General features: G+C 45.1%; 1 protein-coding gene across 4 annotated transcripts in view; it reads left to right on the forward strand.

The window, feature by feature from the left end:
- The window catches only part of KIAA1671 (KIAA1671 ortholog), a 168409-nt gene that overhangs the window by 136629 nt on the left and 9771 nt on the right, over positions 1–22009 (forward strand). For all 4 annotated transcript variants that reach the window (XM_073313248.1, XM_073313250.1, XM_073313249.1 and 1 more), the window contains 3 exons: positions 866–984; positions 16286–16541; positions 18429–18603. In XM_073313248.1, coding sequence (XP_073169349.1) covers positions 866–984; positions 16286–16541; positions 18429–18603 — 550 coding nt within the window. The remainder of the gene's footprint in view (positions 1–865; positions 985–16285; positions 16542–18428; positions 18604–22009) is intronic.

The following is a 22009-nucleotide window of genomic DNA, read 5'->3' on the forward strand; positions in this document are numbered from 1 at the left end:
CGCTAATAAAATAGCAATCCAATGTTTAAAAGGAACACTGGCAAGTAAATTAGGCTCCAAATATAACCTATTTAAATAGTTATGATCATATGGAGCGAAGGCTATGGATTCAGAATATATTCCAAAAAATGTAGTCTGTAAAAACAATAGGTTCTTTTGGGGACTTGCACTGCAAGCTTTCTGCTTCCTCCTTTGACTTTGTGCAGCAGTTAATTAACAAACATCAGTTTCTAAGCTATGCGCATTCCTACTGACCCAATCATGATGCTACTGCACAAACAAGGAGGTGGATCAAATGGAGCTCCATCAAATGATTCTGCAGCATTGTAAACAAAAGTGAGGAAGTAGTGAGCAAGAGAGGAATGTTTGCCAAACATGTGCAATTGTCTGGCAAGATAATTTTATTTCGAGGAGCTTCCATAATACTTCCATACTTCCAAAATACTCCTATAGAAGAAGCTAGAAGTGAGGATAAACTACACAATTTCTGTTATTCCCTCAGTAGAGTTATGTGTGTTTACATGATGCCCTCCAAAAATTACTTGGTAACTACTGTTGAATAGAAGAGGGATTAACTGTAGCCATCTATCTTTAAGTTAATGAAACAAAATAATCATTTCCTGCTTCAGGCCCTAATGATTTGCCCATGAAAATAAAGCATCTCTTTTATAAAGACCCTACTAGCCTTTGTGTGTTTATAGATTGAAGACATTTTACTAGTTAAACTGTGTTTCTGTGCATAAGTTCACTCTTGTTCAGCTTTAGACTTATGGATTTGAAAGCTATTGCCATAAATTAACTCAGTAAATTGTTTAACCAAACTGTTAAAGGAATCATGTTAAACTTCTATTATATTGTGTTGCAGGATCAACTGAGGCAGTGCTTTGCCAGACAACCCCCAGAGGCCAAGGATACAGACACACTTGTGCAAGAGGCTGACAGTCAATATGGTACCTGGAGTGAGCAGCGCCACAGTGGGGACAGGTAGGACTGAGGAAGGCTGACTGTGTTGTCCCCAGTGGTTTGGCTGGGTATTGCATGTTGTATTTTCCTTTTTGATGTGTTTTCTCTAGCTTGCAATGCAGTAGATTGTTTGAGGATATGCCTCAAGTAGCCATACCTGTGCTAGCTCTGATTGAGATGGCACACTAAAAATAAAAGTATAGCCACAGTAGGAAAGACTAACCATCTGAGTGCCTACCCATGGTCTCACATGGGATCGTACTTGGTGGCTGGTCCATCCTGCTGTTCATGCCACTGCAGATATGCTTCTGCTTTTAGAAGTGATTGAGCTAGCATGGGAATATCTACTTGAGCTGGAAATTACACTTTGTAGCTCCAGTGTAGATATTTCCTGAGAGATTTTGAGAAATCCAATTACTTTTTTTCCTTAAAATGTGAACAGTCACTGTAAAAATAACATTATGAAGTTCCATGTTTGTGTCTGAATGACATATCTATCAAATGTGCTTGGTTTATAAGTGGGAAAACCTCTTTTTAAAAACTATCACAGCTGGGGTCAGAAATTTGAGCTGTGTTCCTTCTGCTCATGCAGGATCACCAGTTATATAATTAATGAATAGTAAAGATCCCGCCACTGGAACTCCATTAACAATTCTGTTCAAGTATGAGCCAGAATGGAATCTAGTTTACACTCTTTGGTGACTGCAGAAGGAAAAAGCAGTAAAAATATGGCCTCATTTAGTAGATCAGGCTGTTAAGATTGAATTCATGTAGGGAGCGGGTCTGTTGAACAATATAGTGCCATTTTTATGTACTTGCTTTTCAGACCAAAACCAGACTTCAGTGTTGCAAATTAGATGAGTGATGACCTAGTTGTGTGGTGCTCGTACTTCTGTCACAGATTTTGGGGAGGTTTCGTGTACCATGAAATATATCCATAGATTTCATAGTGTTTAAGGCCAGAAGGGAAATCATTATCCTATAGTCTGACCTCCTATATGTCACAGGCCATTAAACTTTGCCCAGATATGCCTATACTGAGCCCAGTTACAAACATTTCGGTCCTCAGGAGACCAAACTGTTGTGTGCCACACACAGAGGACAGGAAAGGTTGAGGTGCCACCAATGCCCATGGGCCCTGCAGTGGCAGGGAATTGATTAATGAGATATGTCCAGATATTCCTAGCAGGTAGTCCATGCCTCTGCTGCAGAGAGAGGTGTAACACCTCCAGTTTGACCAGCAGGCAAATTCCTTCCCACCTGCAAAGATGATACACAAACTGGGGGAGTGATAAATACTGAAGAGGACAGATCACTGCTTCAGAGCAAACTGGATCACTTGGTAAACTGGGCACAAGCAAACAATATTGGTTTTAATATGGCTAAATGTAAATGTAATATGATAGGCCATACTGTGTGATGGAGGACTCTACCCAAGGAAACAGTGATACTTAAAAAGATCAGAAGCTAATCAGTTGAAATGAACTCCCAAGATGACTCTGGCCGAAAGAACGAATGCGATCTGGGATGTATAAGCCGGGGAATCTCAAGTAGTAGAGAAGTTATTTTACTTCTATATTTGAATCTGGTATGGCTGCTGCTGGAATATTGTGTCCAGTTCTGGCGTCCACAATTCAAGATGGATGTTGATAAATCAGGCAGGGTTCAGAGAAGAGCCACAAGAATGATTAAAGAATTGGAAAACCTGCCTTACAGTGATAGATTCAAAGAGCTCAATCTATTAAGCTTAACAAAGAGATGGTTAAGGAGTGACTTGATCATAGTCTATAAGTGTCTGTAAGGGGAACAAATGTTTAATAATGAGCTCTTTAGTCTAGCAGAGAAAGACGTAACACAATCCAGTGGCTGGAAGTTGCACCTATACAAATTCAGACTGGAAATAAGGCGCAAATTTTTATACCAGTGAGAGTAATTAACCATTGGCACAATTCACTAAGAATTGTGGTAGATTTTCCATCACTGACCATTTTAAAATGAAGATCTGCTCTAGAAATTATTTTGGGGGAGGTCTCTGGCCTGTGTTATACAGGAGGTCGGACTAGATTATCCCAGTGGTCCCTTCTGGCCTTGGAATCTATGAAACTATGAAATTTGGTGATTAGTTTGAACTTGAGCATGGGAGCAAGAATCTAAGAAAGAGGATTCTGTGTCCTACCTCAGAGCACTGGACTACCCCATCTGGTGCCCCATCTCCATATGTGACCTATCTCTGATGCTTCAGAAGAAAATGAAATAACCAAACCCTAAAATACGTATGGCTAATTGTGCATTGGGAGGATAGCTGGGGGAAATCTTTCTGACTTGGAAGGCAATGGGCTAAAGACCTGATGCATGATATCTGATTATCTTTGTCTTAAGGCAGAGCTTCAAGTGGTATGAGCATATTGTGGGCAGTGTATGCACTCCTGTTCCCCCCCCCCCCCCGGCCCATGAAAGAAGAGAATGAACAGGGGGATTCACAGGTTCCAAGGCCAGAGGGAACTGCCACAACTGCTCAGTCTGAGCCCACACACACAAAAGCTGTAGAAAATCTCCCAGATGCTGGATTAAAACATAGGTTTTTAGAAAGACATCTAATTTCACTTTACAGACTCCAAGCGATAGTGAGTCCACTGGTCAGTTGGACTCATGTTTAATTACCCTCACTGTTAGGAAATTGCATCTTATTTTGAGGTTGAATTTAACTTCCAGGCATTGTACCTTGTTATGTCTTGTCAGCAAGATTGAAAAGCCCTGCCACTACCAGATATCTTATCCATGTTTAAGTACTTATACACAGCGGTTGTTACCTCGTCAATAAACTGAATAAATTGAGCTCACATAAGGATTGCTTTCCAGTCCCTGGATTTTGTCTGTGGTCCTCCTTTTAACTCTCCAGCATTTCCACATCCTTCTTGAACTGGACACAGTATTCTAGAAGTGTTCTTAGTAATGCTATGTACAGAGGCAAGATCACTTTGCTACATGCATTTGATATTGTCCTTTTGATACCGCCGAGGTTCACGTTAACCCTTTTGCCGTGGTATTGCACTGTGCTGTGGCAATGATCTGTGATGACCCTAAGTCCTTCTCTGAGTCACTGCTTTGCAAAATAAAGTCTCATCTTTTAGGTATAACCTGCATTCTTGGTTCCAGGTGTATTATCTTGCAATTGGTTTTAGCAAAACACATTTATTTAGATAGTGACCATTTAACATAGGGTGACCAGACATCCCGTTTTAAAAGGGACAGTCTCATATTTAAGCTCTCCTACAGGTGTCCTGACTTTTTCTTAAAAACAGGCAAATTGTCCTGTATTTTCTGTCTCCCCCACATCAGTACTGGCTGCTGGCTGCATCCCTGCTCGCCAGCTGCCCGCTCAACAGCGGTGAGTGGGGAGGGTCCAGTGGCCGATGATGGGGGTGGGTGTGCAAGGCTGGTGGCAGGGCAAAGCTGCAGCATGCAGGGCCGGCCACTCGCCCTGCTGGTCCATCAGCACAGCCCCTGCTGTGTGCTGTTTCTTAGCCAGCAGGACCCCATCCCCCAAGTCCCATTCCTGGCTGGCACTGGGCTGGGCTTTGCGAGTTGCGGTGGCTGGTGAGTGCAGGGAGGCAGCAGCCAGTTATGTGTCGTCTCTGCTGCCCACCCCTCAACCCTTTACATGCTCCCCTTGCTACTGTCCTCTCCCTGCTTTGCCCCTTCATCCCCTCCCCCCCAGCGGGCCGCGTCCCACTCCTAGCACTGTGCAGAGAGCAAGCCCCTGGTCAGAGTGCTCAGCTCACCAACAGCCTGGCTGGCAGCTCCTTCCTTCCCCCTCCGGCTGGGCCAGCACCCCGAGAAAGTCCAAGACTGTGGGGCGCTGGCCAGGAGGAGCCGAGCCCTGGATGTGCCAAAGCCCCGCACGACGCTGGCATGGGGCAGCCTCTTCACCCCTCAGCTAAACTCTGGAGTGGCGGGGGAAGGAAGGGGGGGAAGCAAGTTCCAGCCTGTTTGCGTCCTGACCCTGCAGGCTCCACAGCAGCCCCGCCGGGCATGAGCTTAGCTCCCTCTTCACCCTCCAGCCCCCTGCCCTAGGTCCTGCCTCAGGGAGCTCGGGGCTGCTCCGTCCTCTAGGCACCCTCACCTGCTCAGCCACTGTGGTGGGGTTTGCTGAAGCCCCGGCAGTCAGGTTCCCTGGGTCTGGTGCACAGTGCATCCTAAGGGCTTAACCCCTTCCTGTCCGTGCTGCAGCTGGGGCACAGGAGGCCGCTGGGTTATGTCAGTGGCCTGCAGCAGCCTGAAGGGACAAGCTGCTTCCAGCCACAGGGGAGTGGCGGGGGGGAGGGAGGGAAGAGATGAGCTCTGCAAAGACACAGGATAAGTCATCCCTCCCCTTCCCCCTCCGCCGCCCATGGCTGGAAGCAGCTCCCATCCCATCCCTCCCGCACAGCGCCAAAAGGTTGCTGTTGGCCGCATTCTGGTGTGAACCCTGGCAGAAATCTGGGGAGGGGTACATGTGACCCTGTGTGCCCCCTGTGTTGCCTCGGGAAGACACAGTGCCAGGTACCAGGAGAGGCGGGTCCGTCCCAGGGGCCCAGCCAGGCATGGAGGGCAGAGAGTGCTGGGCAGGGAGGGTTGGGTCAGTCGGTCCCGTTCCCCCACCGCCCGCCCAGGTGAGAGAGGGGTACAGGAGTGTGTGTCACCTCTCCCCATGTGAACCCTACAGCCTTAAAGATAAGAAGGTAAATTAAAAGAATCCAACTACACAGTATTTCTTTTTAATGGGGGCTCAGTCAACTCGATGTTAATTTGCATGTTTGTCCGGCATTGTTCTGATTAGTTGCTGTTGGACTTGCTTGAATATGAGTAATTTTACCAGGTGTCCCGTAGTCAGCATAGGGAAATATGGTTGACCTAATTTAACAAGACGATTCAAATTACTCTAACACAAGGCATTTGCATAGTAGCTGTTTTACTTGCCTTCTTTGATATAAATACTGGTGTCTATCCATACCAATTAATGATATCTAAATAAACATTCTGCAGAATAAGGTGGTGATAGCTTATAACAGCCCTTTAAATCCCAAACACTCTACAGTGGTAAATGCAGTGTGTCCATTAATTGATGCTTTCAAGCACTCTGTTCCAGTCCAAGTGGTGGTGTTATGCTGTATTAAGGTGTACCCAACCTTGGCTTGTCTTGAATTTAAGTACCATAGTATGGTTATAACTGAGGTGCCCAGCAGCAAAGTGGGTGAGTTATCAAAGTCAACTTTTCATTTTTAATACCATTTAAAGCCAGGACTCCATGGAGTGAAAATTGTAAGCTTGCTCACTCCCCTATTTGTGTTTAGGTATTGTCGTGGTCTCAGATCAGTCTGTCAGTTTTTGTGCAATATCTTAAATGCTAAACACAATGTAGAAATGACAGCTTTAACTCTGAGTCTTACTGCAGTTCTAACGTCACTTGTGTTCAGAATATGTTTTGCATCTGGGAGATGGTGCAATATAAATATTTTATGCTTGCTAAGGCTGGGTAGTTTTATGGTTGAGAAGGCCTGATGGGCTGACAAAATGATATGCCAACATCTAAATCTCTCCAGTAAGTTAAACTTTAATTAAGTATTTTGCAGCTGCCTTCTCTGTGAAATCAGTTTCCAACAACAAAGGCGTCTTCCTTTCAAATTCAAAAGCAAGACCATTTGAACATTTATTTCAAAGCTGGATTGTGGCTGTGGTTAACCCATGATAGAAAAGGAGGCCACCTTAAAAATGCTAATTTATTTGGGCATTGAATCGTAAAGCCTTGAATGCTGGGGTGTTTTTTCTCTGCAGCAAATGTTGAGATCACCCCTAAAGGAGAGCAGGAAATGCCTTGATAAGATCCTAGGCACTTGGCTGCCCTCCCTGCTCTCCTGTAGGGTGATTCCATCATTCATTGCAGGGGGAATGCTGAGGAATGCCCGAACTCAGGACTCAGCAGGTAAATGGAGGAGTTGATTTTTCAATTACTGGATTTGCATAGAAGACATAAAGCTACCTGTATATTCTGTTCATGATTTAGATCTTCTTAGTATGTAGTGGAGCTGGTGGGGAGGGAATGGTGGAAACTTTTGCTGTTTATCTTTTAATAGAAACGTTCAGTACTATGGAGCCTGAGAGTTAAAAATACTCTAACCATACATATGTAATAAAGAAATGAGGTTTCCTAGTCTTGTGGTGGCAATCTGCTTCACACTTAATAAAAAAGCTTGTGTATCTTAAATATGAACCTTCTCTGCTCTCAAGGGGAATATGTTTCAGCTTTAAACCATTAGCTTGCCTCACATTGTTCACTGTTTTCTCTCAAACCACGCTCAACTAGCTGATTTGGGCCTTGGCCTGTTTACAGCCATCTTTGCATGTTTAATTCCATATTGTCTGTGTTCCTGATTGAGACCTGCTCTCTTGGGGCTTGTTCTGTCAATTTTTCTTGGTTGTGTTTTATTTTGAATGTACTTTGCATGCACTTCCAAATGTTCAGGCTGTATTTGTATAAACCCTAACTTTACACCTTACTTCGTGTTGAAAAAACATATTGAGCTAACTTGCTCTTCTCTGTTTGGGATTGAATGGCTTTATTTATTTCTTGGCCAGATCCCTGCCCTGCTATGCCTCTTTTAGACAGCTCCTTCGGCAGATAGGGAAAGAATGTCCAGGGGGAATTGTGTGGTGCAGGGGCAGACAATGCTGCTGGGAGCAGGAAGATTGGCCTGAGAGCTCTGCACTCCAGCAATCCTGAGCTGCAAAGTAGCCCTTTGATGGCTGTGGGCAAGGTGGTGTAAACCAAAGCAACCTCCAAAGCTGCTCCAGTGTACGCTGGAGACTGGCCTCCGGAGTGGCCCAGGGGATGGGAAACACAAAGAGCAAAGGCCATCTGTGTGCATCCCCCACCCTGGTGCCTCTGTGCTGCACCTCCTTCTGTGCTTGGATACCCAGTGCTGCTGCAAGGAGCACTGAGTGTAAAAAGTTATTCCTGAGGAGAAAAAGATGCTTAAAACATAGCCATTGTGAGACTGAGGGGTGGAGAACTACGGAGTGCTTGTTAAATGGCATCAGATTTTATTGGGTTGTATGTAAATGTTGTATTTGTTCATGGAACGGGATGAAGAATGGTGCTAGAAGGCTTACCCAGTTTCCTCCTCATAGTTAGAAGGTCTCTGTCTGAGGGGTGGGGTTTTTAAATGTGACTCCTAACCTAGCCTTAAGGTGTTATGGGACATGTAGTTCAGTAACTTGCTGGGTGTTTTGTTGCAGGCTTGTTTACTTTTTATGGTTGAGTAAGTTTTTAAGACTTGAGGGTTTAAGAACAGGTGTTGTACAAAAGCATGGTGATAAGCTACCTGAGTAGTTGCATTGTATATCAATCATTTAACTGTAGAAAGCAGTTATAGTTATTTGGGGTGCGGAATTATGGCCAGGGCAGGGGCTGTATTCCATGGCACAATGGCACCAAATTCTGCTGCAAGAAACCTAAATTCCTCAGCAGTTAACTTAGTCTCACCCAGTGGCATATCATATCTTTCATTCCCAGGACTGACCTCAAATATATACTGGCACCTATGAGAGACAGTTTAAAATACTCATTCGTGTTCAAACAATGATGATTTTTGAGAATGGGGTTTCCAGTATGTTCTCCAGGCAGCCTGGGCCATGGCTACCACAATGTTGTCTAGGTGGTCCAGCTTGGAACTTCTTGGACAGCTCATCTCCCCGGACCTCAACTGCAGTGCTAATTCTCCAGGCAGACCAGCTTGACAGCTTACACTTCCGGCTCCCCCCACATCCTGTCTGCTGCAGCCGCCTGGCTTAAAGAAACTGTGCAGGAAGCATGCACGGTAATCTGATGCCCCCCTCCTGGTTGGGAAAGCTGGAGAGTAAGAGGCTGCTGCTTCAGGTTGGTCCTGGCAAAAGGCAGACAGAAAATAAAATGTTGGATGCCTGCAGCAGCAACATGGTGGATTCTGAGTCCGTAATGCTGGCATGTTTGGTATCTCAAGGAAAAGGTCATTTTTGTGGCCAGTGAATAACAACACAAGAGTGGCCACACTGGGCTAGACAGACCATTGGTAGCCTGTCTTCCAACAGTGACCAGTGCCAGTTGCTTCAGACGGAATGAACAGAACAGGTAGTCATCAAGTGATCCATCCCGTCACCTATTCCCAGCTTCTGACAAACAGAGGCTAGGGACACTGCAGAGCATGGTTTTGCATCCCTGCCCATGGAGTCCATAGGTATGTCTATGCTGCAATATAACACGCACAGCTTGCCCATGTCAACTGACTAAGGCTTGTGGAGCTTGGGTTACGGGGCTATGAAAATTACAGTGTCTATGTTCTGGCTTGGACCTGCAATTTTATAGCCAGCCCCTCCACGCCCCCAGCCCAAGTCAGCAGACATAGGCCAGCTGCGGGTGTTTCATTGCAGTCTAGACATACCCCATGGGGCCCTGATTCAGATGAACAAGACAGCTCTGTAAGAGCCATTGTTTTAGTCCTTTTCAGGAGTGTCTCGGGGATATCCCTGCATTGATTTACGTTCTGTTGCTGGTTTCAAGGTTATCTCCCCAAATTTAAGGACTAGGAACATAATTTTTTTTAATGACAGTGAAGATTCTGAAGCACAATTCTGAGGCAAGAGGGGAATTCCAAGGCAAAATCAGTAATTGTGAAATCGCAGATTGTTTATGGGTACCTTTCACTGAGAGAGAAACTAGAGATCCTCTCCCAGTGGAGCTAGGCACTGCTGGAGCCAGCACAAGAGTCTCATTTGTAATGCAGTTTAGCAGATAGTTCAGTAAAGTGGGTAGTGACAGTTCAATTATTCAGATTTTCTCTTTTTAAATAAAGAGAAATTTTTGTATAAACCTTCTCAAGTTCTTCAGTGAGCTATCCGAATCTTTCTTTGCAGTAATTCTTTAAAAATGATCATAGTCTTCAGAGAGGCAAATTCAGTCTCTTCTATGAGAGAGAGACATATTAGTTACATAATGGAATTGTAATAATATGATTTTATAGCAGGTGACATTTTAGCCATTTCCTTGGACTACTGGAAAGTTTTAGAAAAGAAACTGAATGTAATCCAATATCAGTAAGCTACAATGGGCATGAATTTGCCTTTTATATCCTGTAACTGAAAACTTTAAGTGGAAATTATTTTGCATCATATGTGACTATTTATTTGCAGTGTGGAGATAGAGAGAGTTGACTCTGACTCTTTAATATATTACAAAGGTATTCAAGTTAAAACAGGATGTCCCCTGTATTATACTTCCAGACTCTGGTATTGCACAATCTCTCGCACTGAGTAAAGCAGCATATTCTTTACAGCAATTTAGGGCTGCCTTGCTAGGACCGTTTACATGAACAATGAAAATAAAATATTGTATTTCATTGTTTACATTTGTATGGTACCTGTTGTGTTTGTTTGGGTGCACTTTGTGTGACAGTGTTGGGTTTACTTTTTAGAAGATCAGACAATCTTTGTGAAAGGCATATACAGTATTGAGCACTGATATGGTATTTTAATAATTGTGTGATATACAGAATATGCAAGCATAACAGGTTTTTAGCCCAAAGAAGTTGCAATCTATTCTAAATGATACTGTAGACCAGATGCACTGGGGACTTCAAGGGGCTGGACTGAGGGGGTGGCTTATATTTTAATTTCTGATTTGGCTCCTTTACTTAATGTGGTGTTGGGGTAGAAAAAAATCTACTCTGCATAATATATTCTTATGCTCCGGTTATCTTTGTCATTTACGTATTGATTAGCTGTGTCATAGTACACCTCTACCCCAATATAACGTGACCCAATATAACACGAATTCGGATATAACGCGGTAAAGCAGCACTCTGTGGGGGGGCTGCGTGCTCCAGCCTAAGCTTTGATCAAAGCAAGTTCGATATAACGCGGTTTCACCTATAATGCGGTAAGATTTTTTTGGCTCCCAAGGACAGCGTTATATTGGGGTAGAGATGTGTTTAGAATGTAATGATGTTGTAATTGTGCAGGAACTCCAAAAGGGAATCTGTTCAAAAATTTGTGATGAGGAAGCCACTAATTAGTTTAAATCAAATGAAAGCAACTGTGTTTTCTAATACTGTTGACACAAAACATTTTCACTTTTCAAGGCTGCCCACACCTACATCACTTTCAGTCCAAAGGCGTGGTCTGGGAGAACTTTTCCAGAGACTTACAAATCAGAAAATAGTTTTAAATGTAAAAAGAAAAGGAGTACTTGTGACACCTTAAATTCCACCAAAGGTGCTATGTCCCAAATTCTCTTAGCACATTTCTGCATTCTTTCACACTCCGAATGAATCTAGAAGGCTTAAAGTTGCAGATACCAACCATCTTTCCCAATAAAGAATACTAGACAAGGTTCCCTCTGGAGCTCATTAGCACCACTTCTTAATTGGCTGGGAGCAGGGCCACTGTTGAGGGAAGCAAGGGATGTTTCTTCTGCTTCTCTGCTGGAAACGCTACCTGTGCAGTGCTACCAGGCCCTGCCAATCTGGAAATTAACACATTTGCTGTTGCTTGATTTTTTCTCTCTTTTTACTCTCTCTATTTACACACTGCAAATAAATAGCCACATATGATGCAAAATAATTTCCACTTAAAGATTTCAGTTACAGGATATAAAAGGCAAATTCATGCCCATTGTAGCTTACTGATATTGGATTACATTCAGTTTCTTTTCTAAAACTGTTTTTCCCAGCTGTACATTCTTGAATGTTTTCCTTTCAAGATTGTTATCACTGTCAATCACACAAAGCTGCTCTTCAAAAATGTGCACATATCTATATTTAACACACATGAGCACACAGTTTAAGATTTTTGTTTCTTAAAATAGCTTAGCTAGAAACTTCTCAAAAGCAGGTATTTAATTATGAAGGACGCTTAGCAGAAATGAGTCTGAGCCATGAGTGCTTCATTTAAAAAAATAAAAATAAAACCACATCAGCTTTGCCATGCCATGAAACTGCTTTAATTCCACTTCTCTCCTCCCCCAATCAAATGCTGCTCCAACCCTGCGTCCCACAGTGGTTATTATGCAAGATAACTGACCAGTATGATGACAGGTTTCAGAGTAACAGCCGTGTTAGTCTGTATTCGCAAAAAGAAAAGGAGTACTTGTGGCACCTTAGAGACTAACCAATTTATTTGAGCATGAGTTTTCGTGAGCTACAGCTCACTTCATCGGATGCAAGTGAGCTGTAGCTCACGAAAGCTCATGCTCAAATAAATTGGTTAGTCTCTAAGGTGCCACAAGTACTCCTTTTCTTTTTGACCAGTATAAGTCTTTGTCTTGGTGTAGAGTGATTCCTTTGATAGCTAAGTTTGGGGTGGGAGTGGGGGGAGGTTTTCCAGGACAGAATGACTGCTGCTAATGATCACCTACAGGTCTTCAAAACCTTGGTATTTGTTTTATTAAAGTGTCTTTTTTAAAAAGATCTGCCTTTAAAGACCTTCCTATTCCAATTCTAGGTTCTGATGCCATCTGCTGCTCAACATGAGTACCTTCATATCGTTTGTTTTAAAAAATAATTGCTCTTTGGGGTGTAGCAAGGTGTGTGACTCACTGAAATGGCTCCAGAGTAAAGAGGAGAGATTTTTCTTTATTAGAATAATTGGAGAGGAAAAATGCTTCTAATGTTAAACTGGAGTGAAAACCATTTGAAAACCCAGTGGCAGCAAAGTAAATCGAAACTCTGTAACTAGCATGGTATTCCACAGCATGTGATGGTAGCACATTGCCACAGTGAATCAGAGAATCAGAGGACTGGAAGGGACCTCAAGAGGTCATCTACTCTAGTCCCCTGCACTCATGGTAGGACTAAGTATTATCTAGACCAGGGGAGGGCAAACTGCAGCCCGCAGATCCTGCCCATCCTGGCTTTCAATCTGGCCTGCAGCATTGCCAGCCCCGTGGCGCAGTGGGGCTAGAGTGGGCTCCCTGTCTGCCCTGGCCTTGCGCCACACCTGGAAGCAGCCAGCACCACGTCCCTGCGGCCCCAGGGATGGGGGCAGAGGGCTCCGTGTGCTGCCCTGGTCTACAGGCATCGCCCCCTCCAGCTCCCATTGGCCAGGAATGGGGAACCGCAGCCAACGGGAGCTTTGGGTGTGGACTCCACAGATGAGGGCAGCATGCAGTGGAGCCGACTACCCCACCCCACCCCCAGGAGCGACTTCCAGACATGCTGGCCACTTCCAGGAGTGGCACGGGGCCAGGGCATTAGCCCCCGCTGTGTGCTGCTGCCACCCTAGAGCCGCTTGAGGTAAGTAGTGCCAGGCCGGAGCTCTCACCCCGCACCCCAGCCTCCTGCCCTGAGCCCCCTGCCGCACCCCTTCTGCACCAGAGCTGCCCACCCTGAGCCCCCTTCTGCACCCCAATCCCTTGCCCTGAGCCCCTTCCTGCACACTGCACGCCCTCCCACACCCCATACTCCCTCCTCCACCCCAACCCCCTGCCCCAGCCCTACATTCATGGCCCTGCACACAATTTCTCCACCCAGATGTGGCCCTCTGGCCAAAAAGTTTGCCCACCCCTGATCTAGACCATCCCTGACAGGTGTTTGTTTAACCTGCTCTTAAAAATCTCCAGTGATGGAGATTCCACAACCTCCCTTGACAATTTATTCCAGTGCTTAACCACCCTGACAGTTAGGAAGTTTTTCCTAATGTCCAACCTAAACTGCCCTTGCTGCAATTTAAGCCCAATGCTTCTTGTCCTATCTTCAGAGGTTAAGGAGAACAATTTTTCTTCCTCTTCCTTGTTACAATCTTTTATGTACTTGAAAACTGTTATCATGTCCCCTCTGTCTTCTCTTCCCCAAATTAAACAAACCCAGTTTTTTCAATCTTTCCTCGTAGGTCACATTCTCTAGACCTTTAATCATTTTTGTTGCACTTCTCTGGACTTCCTCCAATTTGTCCACATCTTTCCTGAAATGTGATGCCCAGAACTGGACACAATACTCCAACTGAGGCTTAATCACTGCAGAGTAGAGCAGAAGAATTACTTCTTGTGTCTTGTTTACAACACTCCTGCTAATACATCCCAGAATTATGTTTGCTTTTTTTGCAACAGTGTTACACTGTTGATTCATATTTAGCTTGTGGTCCACTATGACCCCCAGATCCCTTTCTGCAGTACTCCTTGATGTCTGTGGCCCTTCCTCTCTGGCACAGACCTTACATTAGTGATCCACACCTTTTTAATCTTGAGGCTAGTTGTTTGTGTGCTGTATTTAGGGGCTAATCTTTAAAAGAACCCAGAATCTTGAGCTAGCGCAGAATATGTCAGCACATATCTTGAGTGGGGCGCACTGTGATAAGTATATTTAACACTGGCATGCTGTGCCCTGCCCTGCTTATCTGCTACTCCCAGGTGTAGTTCAAATTGTTTCTTACGACTGCTAAATTCCACAATAGTTTAGGATTTATTTAATCTAGTGATCCCCTCTGTTTCACCACAAGAACTATGGTTCATCAGGCCAATTTTGGTTTCATTTTCTTGAGTGTTTAAACTCTTGATGTGTGCCAATCGAGGGATCAACCCTTCAGTATTTCTCTGACTAGATCGAACCTTAAGTAACAAATATAATTGCAGATAGGAAAGACAAAATATAAATCATCATGCTGTTTAAGCTTAATGCCTCCCAATCACAGGATAGCATCTTCCCACCTGCCCTGACATGGGAGTGTCATGGAAGTGCTGACCTTTGATCAGGCCAGTGACTTAAGCAGCTTGGGCCTTGGGGGAAATAGAGGGTAGGTGGGAGGGGGCAGTGGGGTGAGAAGAGGGGGTGGGGGGAATTTGGGATGTGCAGGGCTGCGGCGGCCAGAGAAAGAGGTGACTTTCCCCAGCTCCAGGGCTGTGGCTGCTGGGGAGAGACGGTCCTCCTTCCCAGTCCCAGCTCTGTGGCTGCTGTGGCGGGGGAGAGACCCCCCCTTCTTCCCAGCTTGAGGGCTGCTGCAGCGAGGAAGAGAGGGCACATCCATTGCAATAGCGCTTTTATCCAAAACATTTTACAGTAGTTAGTTAATGGTACAAACAACATTTGGAATGATGATTAAGTGGTCTGCTGAGACCCTCAGCAATTTTCAAGTGGTCTGCAGAAAAAAAAAGTTTGAGAACCACTGATTTAGAGGATAGGTCTACACAGCACCAAAAAAAAAAAAAAAGTGTTCTTAACTGGGAGTAGCCTACCTCCATAAACTGGCTCAGGTTAAAATAGCAGACAAGACATGGCAACTTGCCTTGTAACTCTGATTAGCAGCTCAAGTGTAACAGGGCAGCCTGGGATTGAACCCAAGTTAAAGTTGTTGTGTCTTTACTGCTATTTTAAGTTAACGCACATTTTTGTGCATAGACTAGTGATTCTCAACCTTTCTAGACTAGTATACCCCTTTCAGGAGTCAGATTGTCGTTGCATACCCCAAGTTTCACCTCACTTAAAAGCTACTTGCTTACAAAATCAGACATACAAATATAAAAGTGTCACAGCGCCCTATCACTGAAAAATTGCTTACTTTCTTAGTTTGTACTGACTTTGCTCATGCTTTTTATGTAGGCTGAAAAACTAAGCAAACATGTAGATGAGTTGATGTGCCCCCTGGAACACCTCTGGGTACCCCTGGTGTAAGTGAATCCTAAGTGAAGCCATTGGTGGTGAAAAAGTTATTACAGTGAAAATGATTCACCCCTCTCTGCTGGCCTGTAGTGTCTCCAAATGATACATTTCTTGCCTCTAGATGTGGTTTCAGCTTTCACTCTGAATGATGAAGGGCCACATCCTGTCTGTCATCTGTGGCAGTGCAAAGACCTGGACTGGTGCTGCTCCTTTGCAGAAAGCATGGCTGGATTTGGAGGTCCACAACTACTGTTTACTGTGAAGCTTTGCAAATTTTGATTACAGTGCAGCACTCCAGGGAGTTGTGGGGCTGAGGTGGGATCAGGGCCGATGGATCTGTGGTTTATGGATCCGTCTGCCATTCTCCTCCTCCGCCCTGGGGACTGGTACAAATTTGCAGCTGCAGTTGTGGTCACAGTAGTTGCTCTGGGGCTTATGGAAGAGGCCTCCTCACTTCAGCCTCAATCCATTATCCCTATGACTCAAGCCGCACACTAGTTCTAGGACTATATAGTCTGTCCCTCTCATGGATGGCTGCATACATGTTCCTGAACACGCGATACAGCATGATTGCATTCTGAGTATGCATGGTATAAAATATACTTGCACATATGTTCACTCATGTATCCTTCTGCCTCAGAGTTCATTCTCTTGTGTTGCAGCTTTGTGCCTGAGTCTCCTTCCTCAGAAAGCAATGTTGTTTCAACAAGGAAGCAGCCACCAAATAGCCGGCTGTCTTCTCTCTCTTCTCAAACGGAACCTGCCTCCATGATCGATCAGCACCATTCCTTAAAAGACCAAAGGAGCACAAGTTTGGACCGTTCCAGCACTGATATGGATTCAACTGATGGTATTGAGGGACCCCTTCCAGCAGATACCTACCCTGAGGAGAAAACCATTGACTTCTCCTTCATTGATGTAAGTCTCCATAAAGGGAAAGAGTTGTTCATTTTTAAGTACGTTACCTATATTGTTAGCAAAATGCTATGCCATGTCTTCTCCCAACTTTATGTTCAACCTTGTGCTATGCTTCTTTATCCATTAAGGCTTCTTTATTGACTTCTTGTGTGAAAAGTTCAAGATAAATTGCAATGAAAGTTCTTGTGACTGCCCTTCCTATTAAGTCTGTGTGAATTCTATTAGGAGTCCAAAGGGACAATGGTTTGCACTTCAGTTGGTCATTTTTCAGTCTGCTCCTAGGAGACGTGCTGTGTAAAAGAGTTTAATGGCTCTAGGAAATGGAAACCATACATTTCTGAGACAACATAGTTAAGTGATACAAATTGCTAGTGCTCACCATGCTGTGAGAAATGCAGATTAAGCTACAGATATTGGATTTGAATACTACTTTTCTAATTGACAATGGGACCATCTTTCTGCAGTCTTTTAAAAATCATATTCCTAAAATGATTTTAGTTTAAAGAGGATCTTTTGAGAAATTGAGAATCCTGAATTACACAGGAATGTTGGTAATATAGTGCCTAGTCATGCAGACTGTACTCTGCTTTAGTGCTATACGAGAGCATACCTAGAGACAATGTGGATTTCTCCTTTCAGGTACAGTCTCTGTGAATTAAGAATTTATCTTGAATAAGAGTTACTCATCTTTTATTATATCTCAGCTAGTGGCAGATACTGTAGAAAGCTTCCTATGAATTGTTACGTTCTCTCCACACACACACACACACACACACCTTGTTTTGTAGTACAGCTCTGGGGAAGGTGGAATGTAGAGTGTTGGCAGAATTCACGTATTAGTGTGGCTGTCCTAAATAGCAGTAGTATAGCTCAACGGCAGACTGCACTGAAGACTGTCTGAAGGAGGTTAACACTTTCTCTTCCCGTAACTAAGGATAATTGTCCACATCCTGGGCAGTGCAGCACAGCGGTTTCACACCTTACTGCCAGGGGGTTCTGGGTGTAGGGTACCTTGCATTGGGCTCTGCTATAGGACCATAGATCCCATCCTCCCAGCAGCTGCAAGTGCCATTTCAAAACAGTGATGACTTCAAGCAGAACTGTTGAAGTCTAGAAGGCCCCTGTGCTGTTTGTGTGAATGGCTAGTTTCTGAACTGAGAACTTTTAAAATATTTATTTTAAAATAGAAGTTTTCACAGGGGAGGATGGAGGGCCCAGGGCCTCTGGGAAAAGACTCAGTCATAATCAGCAATGAATTATATCACTAAATACAACTGCGGTGGCCTTTGCTCTACTGTAATCCATTCAGTTTTCCTTTGTGTATGGAGATGGCATTGTTTTAAATAACTGATTATCTCCTTTTTACCAAAGGCCATGGTATTTAACTTTCAGTCTTTTTGTTGCTGGCAAACAGCTTGACATTTCTGAGGATGGGGACCGATCAGAGCTGGGAAAATGTAGCAGAGGGAGAGAGAGAGTTGCATAATCACTTTACGGTTTTGCAAATCCCTGCCTTCTGATTGGCTGATGGCCATTGTTACCTAGTAAGAGCACACAGATTATCATAGTTTGGTTATTGAAAAATAACTCTGCAGTTTCTATACAGATCAGACATCCAGAACCAAGCAGAGTTCAGGGAACTGTCCAAATGGGAAACCACTGTAGTTCCATATCGGTTATTGTACAGCATCTTAGCACTCTGAGTAAATTCGATTTTAATTGGAGTTTAAAATAACAGTGATAATAATTAAAACAAAAGTAGTCCTAATTAAGCTGAAATATGGTTATGCTTAAAAATAAGACCTGAAGTAGTTATGGAATGAACTGCTCTATTTTCAGACTAATTGAAATTGCCACATTTGAGGGTAACCTTTTTCTCTTTAAAAGCAAACTTCTATACTGGATTCCAGTGTCCTGAAAACCCGTGTGCAACTCAGCAAAAGGATTCGCCACCGGCCACCTAGCTCCCATTCGCTCAGGAGAAGCAGACAGATAGAATCTGAAAACAAACTCTCTGCGATGCAGGAGACAGACAGCACTTGGATGTTTAAAGACTCCACAGGTATCCCTCTCAGTCCTGTGAAATAATTAGTCATAGTGCTGCGGGGTTGGAGATATATTATGTCCTCGATAGAATCTTCTCTCTCCTTTGAGCTAATGTCCCTGTGGGTACTCCGCTTTAGTTGTGTGTGCACCTTCAGAGATTTTTGTCAGCAGTGTGTGCAGGTCCACATGTCTTTGTGCTTCAGCCTGAGGATATACAGTGCGGGGTGGACTCCAGTTCCTTCTCAACCACCTGTGACTAGAGATGTTCACTAACTTAGCATACCTACCTTGTTTTTTTCCTTGTTGTTCCTATTATTTTATTAATGTTAGTCCCTTATTTTAGTTTGTTGTTTTACATTTTCTTTCCCCACCAAAAGTTCTGTGGTTTAGCGGGTCCCCCCTTTTGTTCCATGGTCAGGGCCTCTTGCCCTTGGCCCCTGTTCATTTGCTGCCTTTCTTCCTTGGGTGTGCCTAAAATCCTGGGCTTCAAACCCTGACAGACCTGACACAGGTCCTTTCCCCTCAACAATGGGCATTCCAGCTGTCGTGGAGAGTCTCAAATCCTGTCAAAGTGCAAGTCTGCTTTAGCTTCAAGAGCAGATCCGGGAACCTGAGAGAGGCTGAAGTTGCTCCTTATTGAGCATTCACTTTGAGACCCACCACCACTTCAGAGTCCAAATCTTCCCCTGCACCTTTGCACCCTCTCACCCATACACTGGGGTCAGCCTCTGAGGCCTTCCAGTGATTTCTTCAGCTTCAGTGAGCAGAGATGAAGGGACACATTTGAAGACTTCAAAATCTACTAAAGAGAAAATACCTTGATCCCCGGATGGGAGAAATTGGCCCAGAGACCAGGAAATAGGGAGACCTTGCCTCACAGTATGAGTAGTGCCGAGGCTTATGGTTCCTTTGGTACCAAGAGGTGGGTACCTGCAAAAAAGGCTTCTAGCTCCCTGTGTACCAAGAAGTCTCTCAGCGAACAAGTGGTAGCCTCATTGGAGCCCTCCAAGCAGAGGGAGGGACTCTTTGAAGAAAGCATCTTTGACCTCTTCCTAGAGCCATGGCCATAAAGAGCGTAGGACCATACCATCCATACCCTCTCCAGTGCCACTTGGCGGATCTCAGCCTGGGGATCCGTGTCTAAGAGCTCTGATACTGGTTGGATTTCTTTCTCAGAGGCTCTCCAAGTGTCATTAGAGCCCAAATTCCCTCTCCTGAGGAGTACCAAGAAGGATTTTTGCCAGTACTGATGCACCCTCTGGTACTGGCATACCCTCCAGTACTGCTTAGCTCCTCCGCTGAATACAAGGGATGACACTTCTTCAGACTCAGACATTTCCCTACAGGATTCTACCACCTTTCCTGTGCTGTATCCTAAGGATGAGACCACAGGAACCAGATGACGTCTGACCCATCAGCCTTGGCAATAGCAACCTGGAGGTCCCTCTCCCTTTCCTTATGCCCTGTCACTTCGGGCTTTCTGGAACCCTTGGATCCTGTCTGGTGATTAGTTCTATAAAGTGTCACCACTGGTACCCCAGAACCCTCTTCCCAAGGAAGATCCTTTAGAAGAACAAGAGCTAAGGGCAGAGGAGAAGGCACTACCATCTAATAAATCCTCTTCCTCACGAGACAAGGCAATTATGTTCCCTCCCCCATCCTACGTGGGTGACTTCAAAGACTTCCAAGAATGGAGGAAAAGGGTGGCGGAGGCTTTACCAATCCCTTGGAGGAGATACAAGAACCGCAGCACTCCTGGTGCATGTTGTACATACCTCTCCTCAAGGTGAGGTAGCCTTGCCTATTAATGATGCCCTATAGCCTCCAGCCCGTACACTATGGCAAACAATAGCTACTGCCTTGCCTCCATGCAAGCAGGCTGACAAGAAGCACTATGTACCAGCTAAAGGGTCAGAGTGCCTTTTCTCCCATCTCATCCCAAACTCTCTGGTAATCAATGCCATTAATGAGAGAAGCAGGCAACGTTGGTCTAGATCAGAGGAGGGCAAACTACGTCCCATCAAGGCTTTCAATCCGGCCCATGGGATTGCCAGCCCCATGGTGCACGGGGCTAAGGCAGACTCCCTGCCTGCCCTGGCCCTGCACCACGTCCCTGTGGCCCCTGGGGGAGGGAGGAGCAGATGGCTCCACGTGCTGCCCTTGCCTGAAGGCACCGCCCCCTGCAGCTCCCATTGGCCGGGAATGGGGAACTGCGGCCAATGGGAGCTTCGGGGGTGGTACCCGCAGGTGAGGGCAACGCGCGGCGGAGCTGCCTGCCCCACCCCCAGGAGCCACTGCCGAACATGCTGGCCATCCTAGAGCTGCTTGGGGTAAGCGGCACTGGGCTGGAGCCCGCACGCCAAACCCCTCCTGCACCCTGCACTCCAACCCTGTGCCCTGAGCCCCCTGCCACACCCCGCAGCCCTCCTGCGCCCCAACCCCTTGCCCTGAGCCCCCTCCTGCATACCACAGACCCTTCTGCACCCCACATTTCCTCCTACACCCCAGCCCCCTGCTGCACCCCTCCTACAGCTCAACCCCTTGCCTTGAGCCCCTTCCTGCATACTGCACACACTCCCTACCACATCCCAACCCCATGCCCAAGCCCTACATTCATGGCCCTGCATACAATTTCCCCACCCAGATGTGGCCCTCGGGCCAAAAACTTTACCCTCGCTGGTCTAGATCAACACCTTACAACAATACACCTTACAACAACCTTAAGCTCCTGCACCTTTTTGGCCACAAAAGCTACTCTTTGGTTGCCCTGGGTAGCCAGCTATCATGCCTTGATGGCAAAGTACAACGGTATGAACTATAGCAAATGTTCTCACTTTTGCCACAAGAGCAGAAGGACCAGTTTCAAGCCTTCATCACTAAAGGCGATTGTCAAAGCGTGTTTACGGTCTTCTCTCAATCAGCTGACACAGCCTCTGGTTCTATGGTAACCATCATAGTTATGCATCAACCTTATAGCTGCAGTCCTCTGGACTCCCCAGGGAAGTACAGAATACAGTGGAGGATCTTAAGGCTCAATGGATGGGAGAAAAGAGTGTACGATCAAACTAGCCCCTTCTGCTGGTTTCTGTTTCAGGGACATGAAGAGCAAGTTATCCCAGCTATTGCATGGTTGAGTGTGCCGACTGCTCTGTTCTCATGTTGCTAGTAACTAGCTGCACTTGCGTGCATGATTAGTGATCTGACTCAATACAAAATGCAATGTTCATTTTAAGACATTGAATCAGAAATGTTAATATTACAAAGCTACAGCTGTTTTTGGTTCAAGCTGTGACCTCTGATGATCATTGTGCAAAGCCAAAATGTAGTAATTTCCAAGTAAGAGGCCAGTGAATGTGAGTGAACTGAGCTATTGTAAACTTAACTGTAACATACACACATGTGCTTTGATGCTTTAATGTATA

Source organism: Lepidochelys kempii, chromosome 15 (genome assembly GCF_965140265.1).
Source record: "Lepidochelys kempii isolate rLepKem1 chromosome 15, rLepKem1.hap2, whole genome shotgun sequence".
NCBI classification, from domain to species: domain Eukaryota; kingdom Metazoa; phylum Chordata; order Testudines; family Cheloniidae; genus Lepidochelys; species Lepidochelys kempii.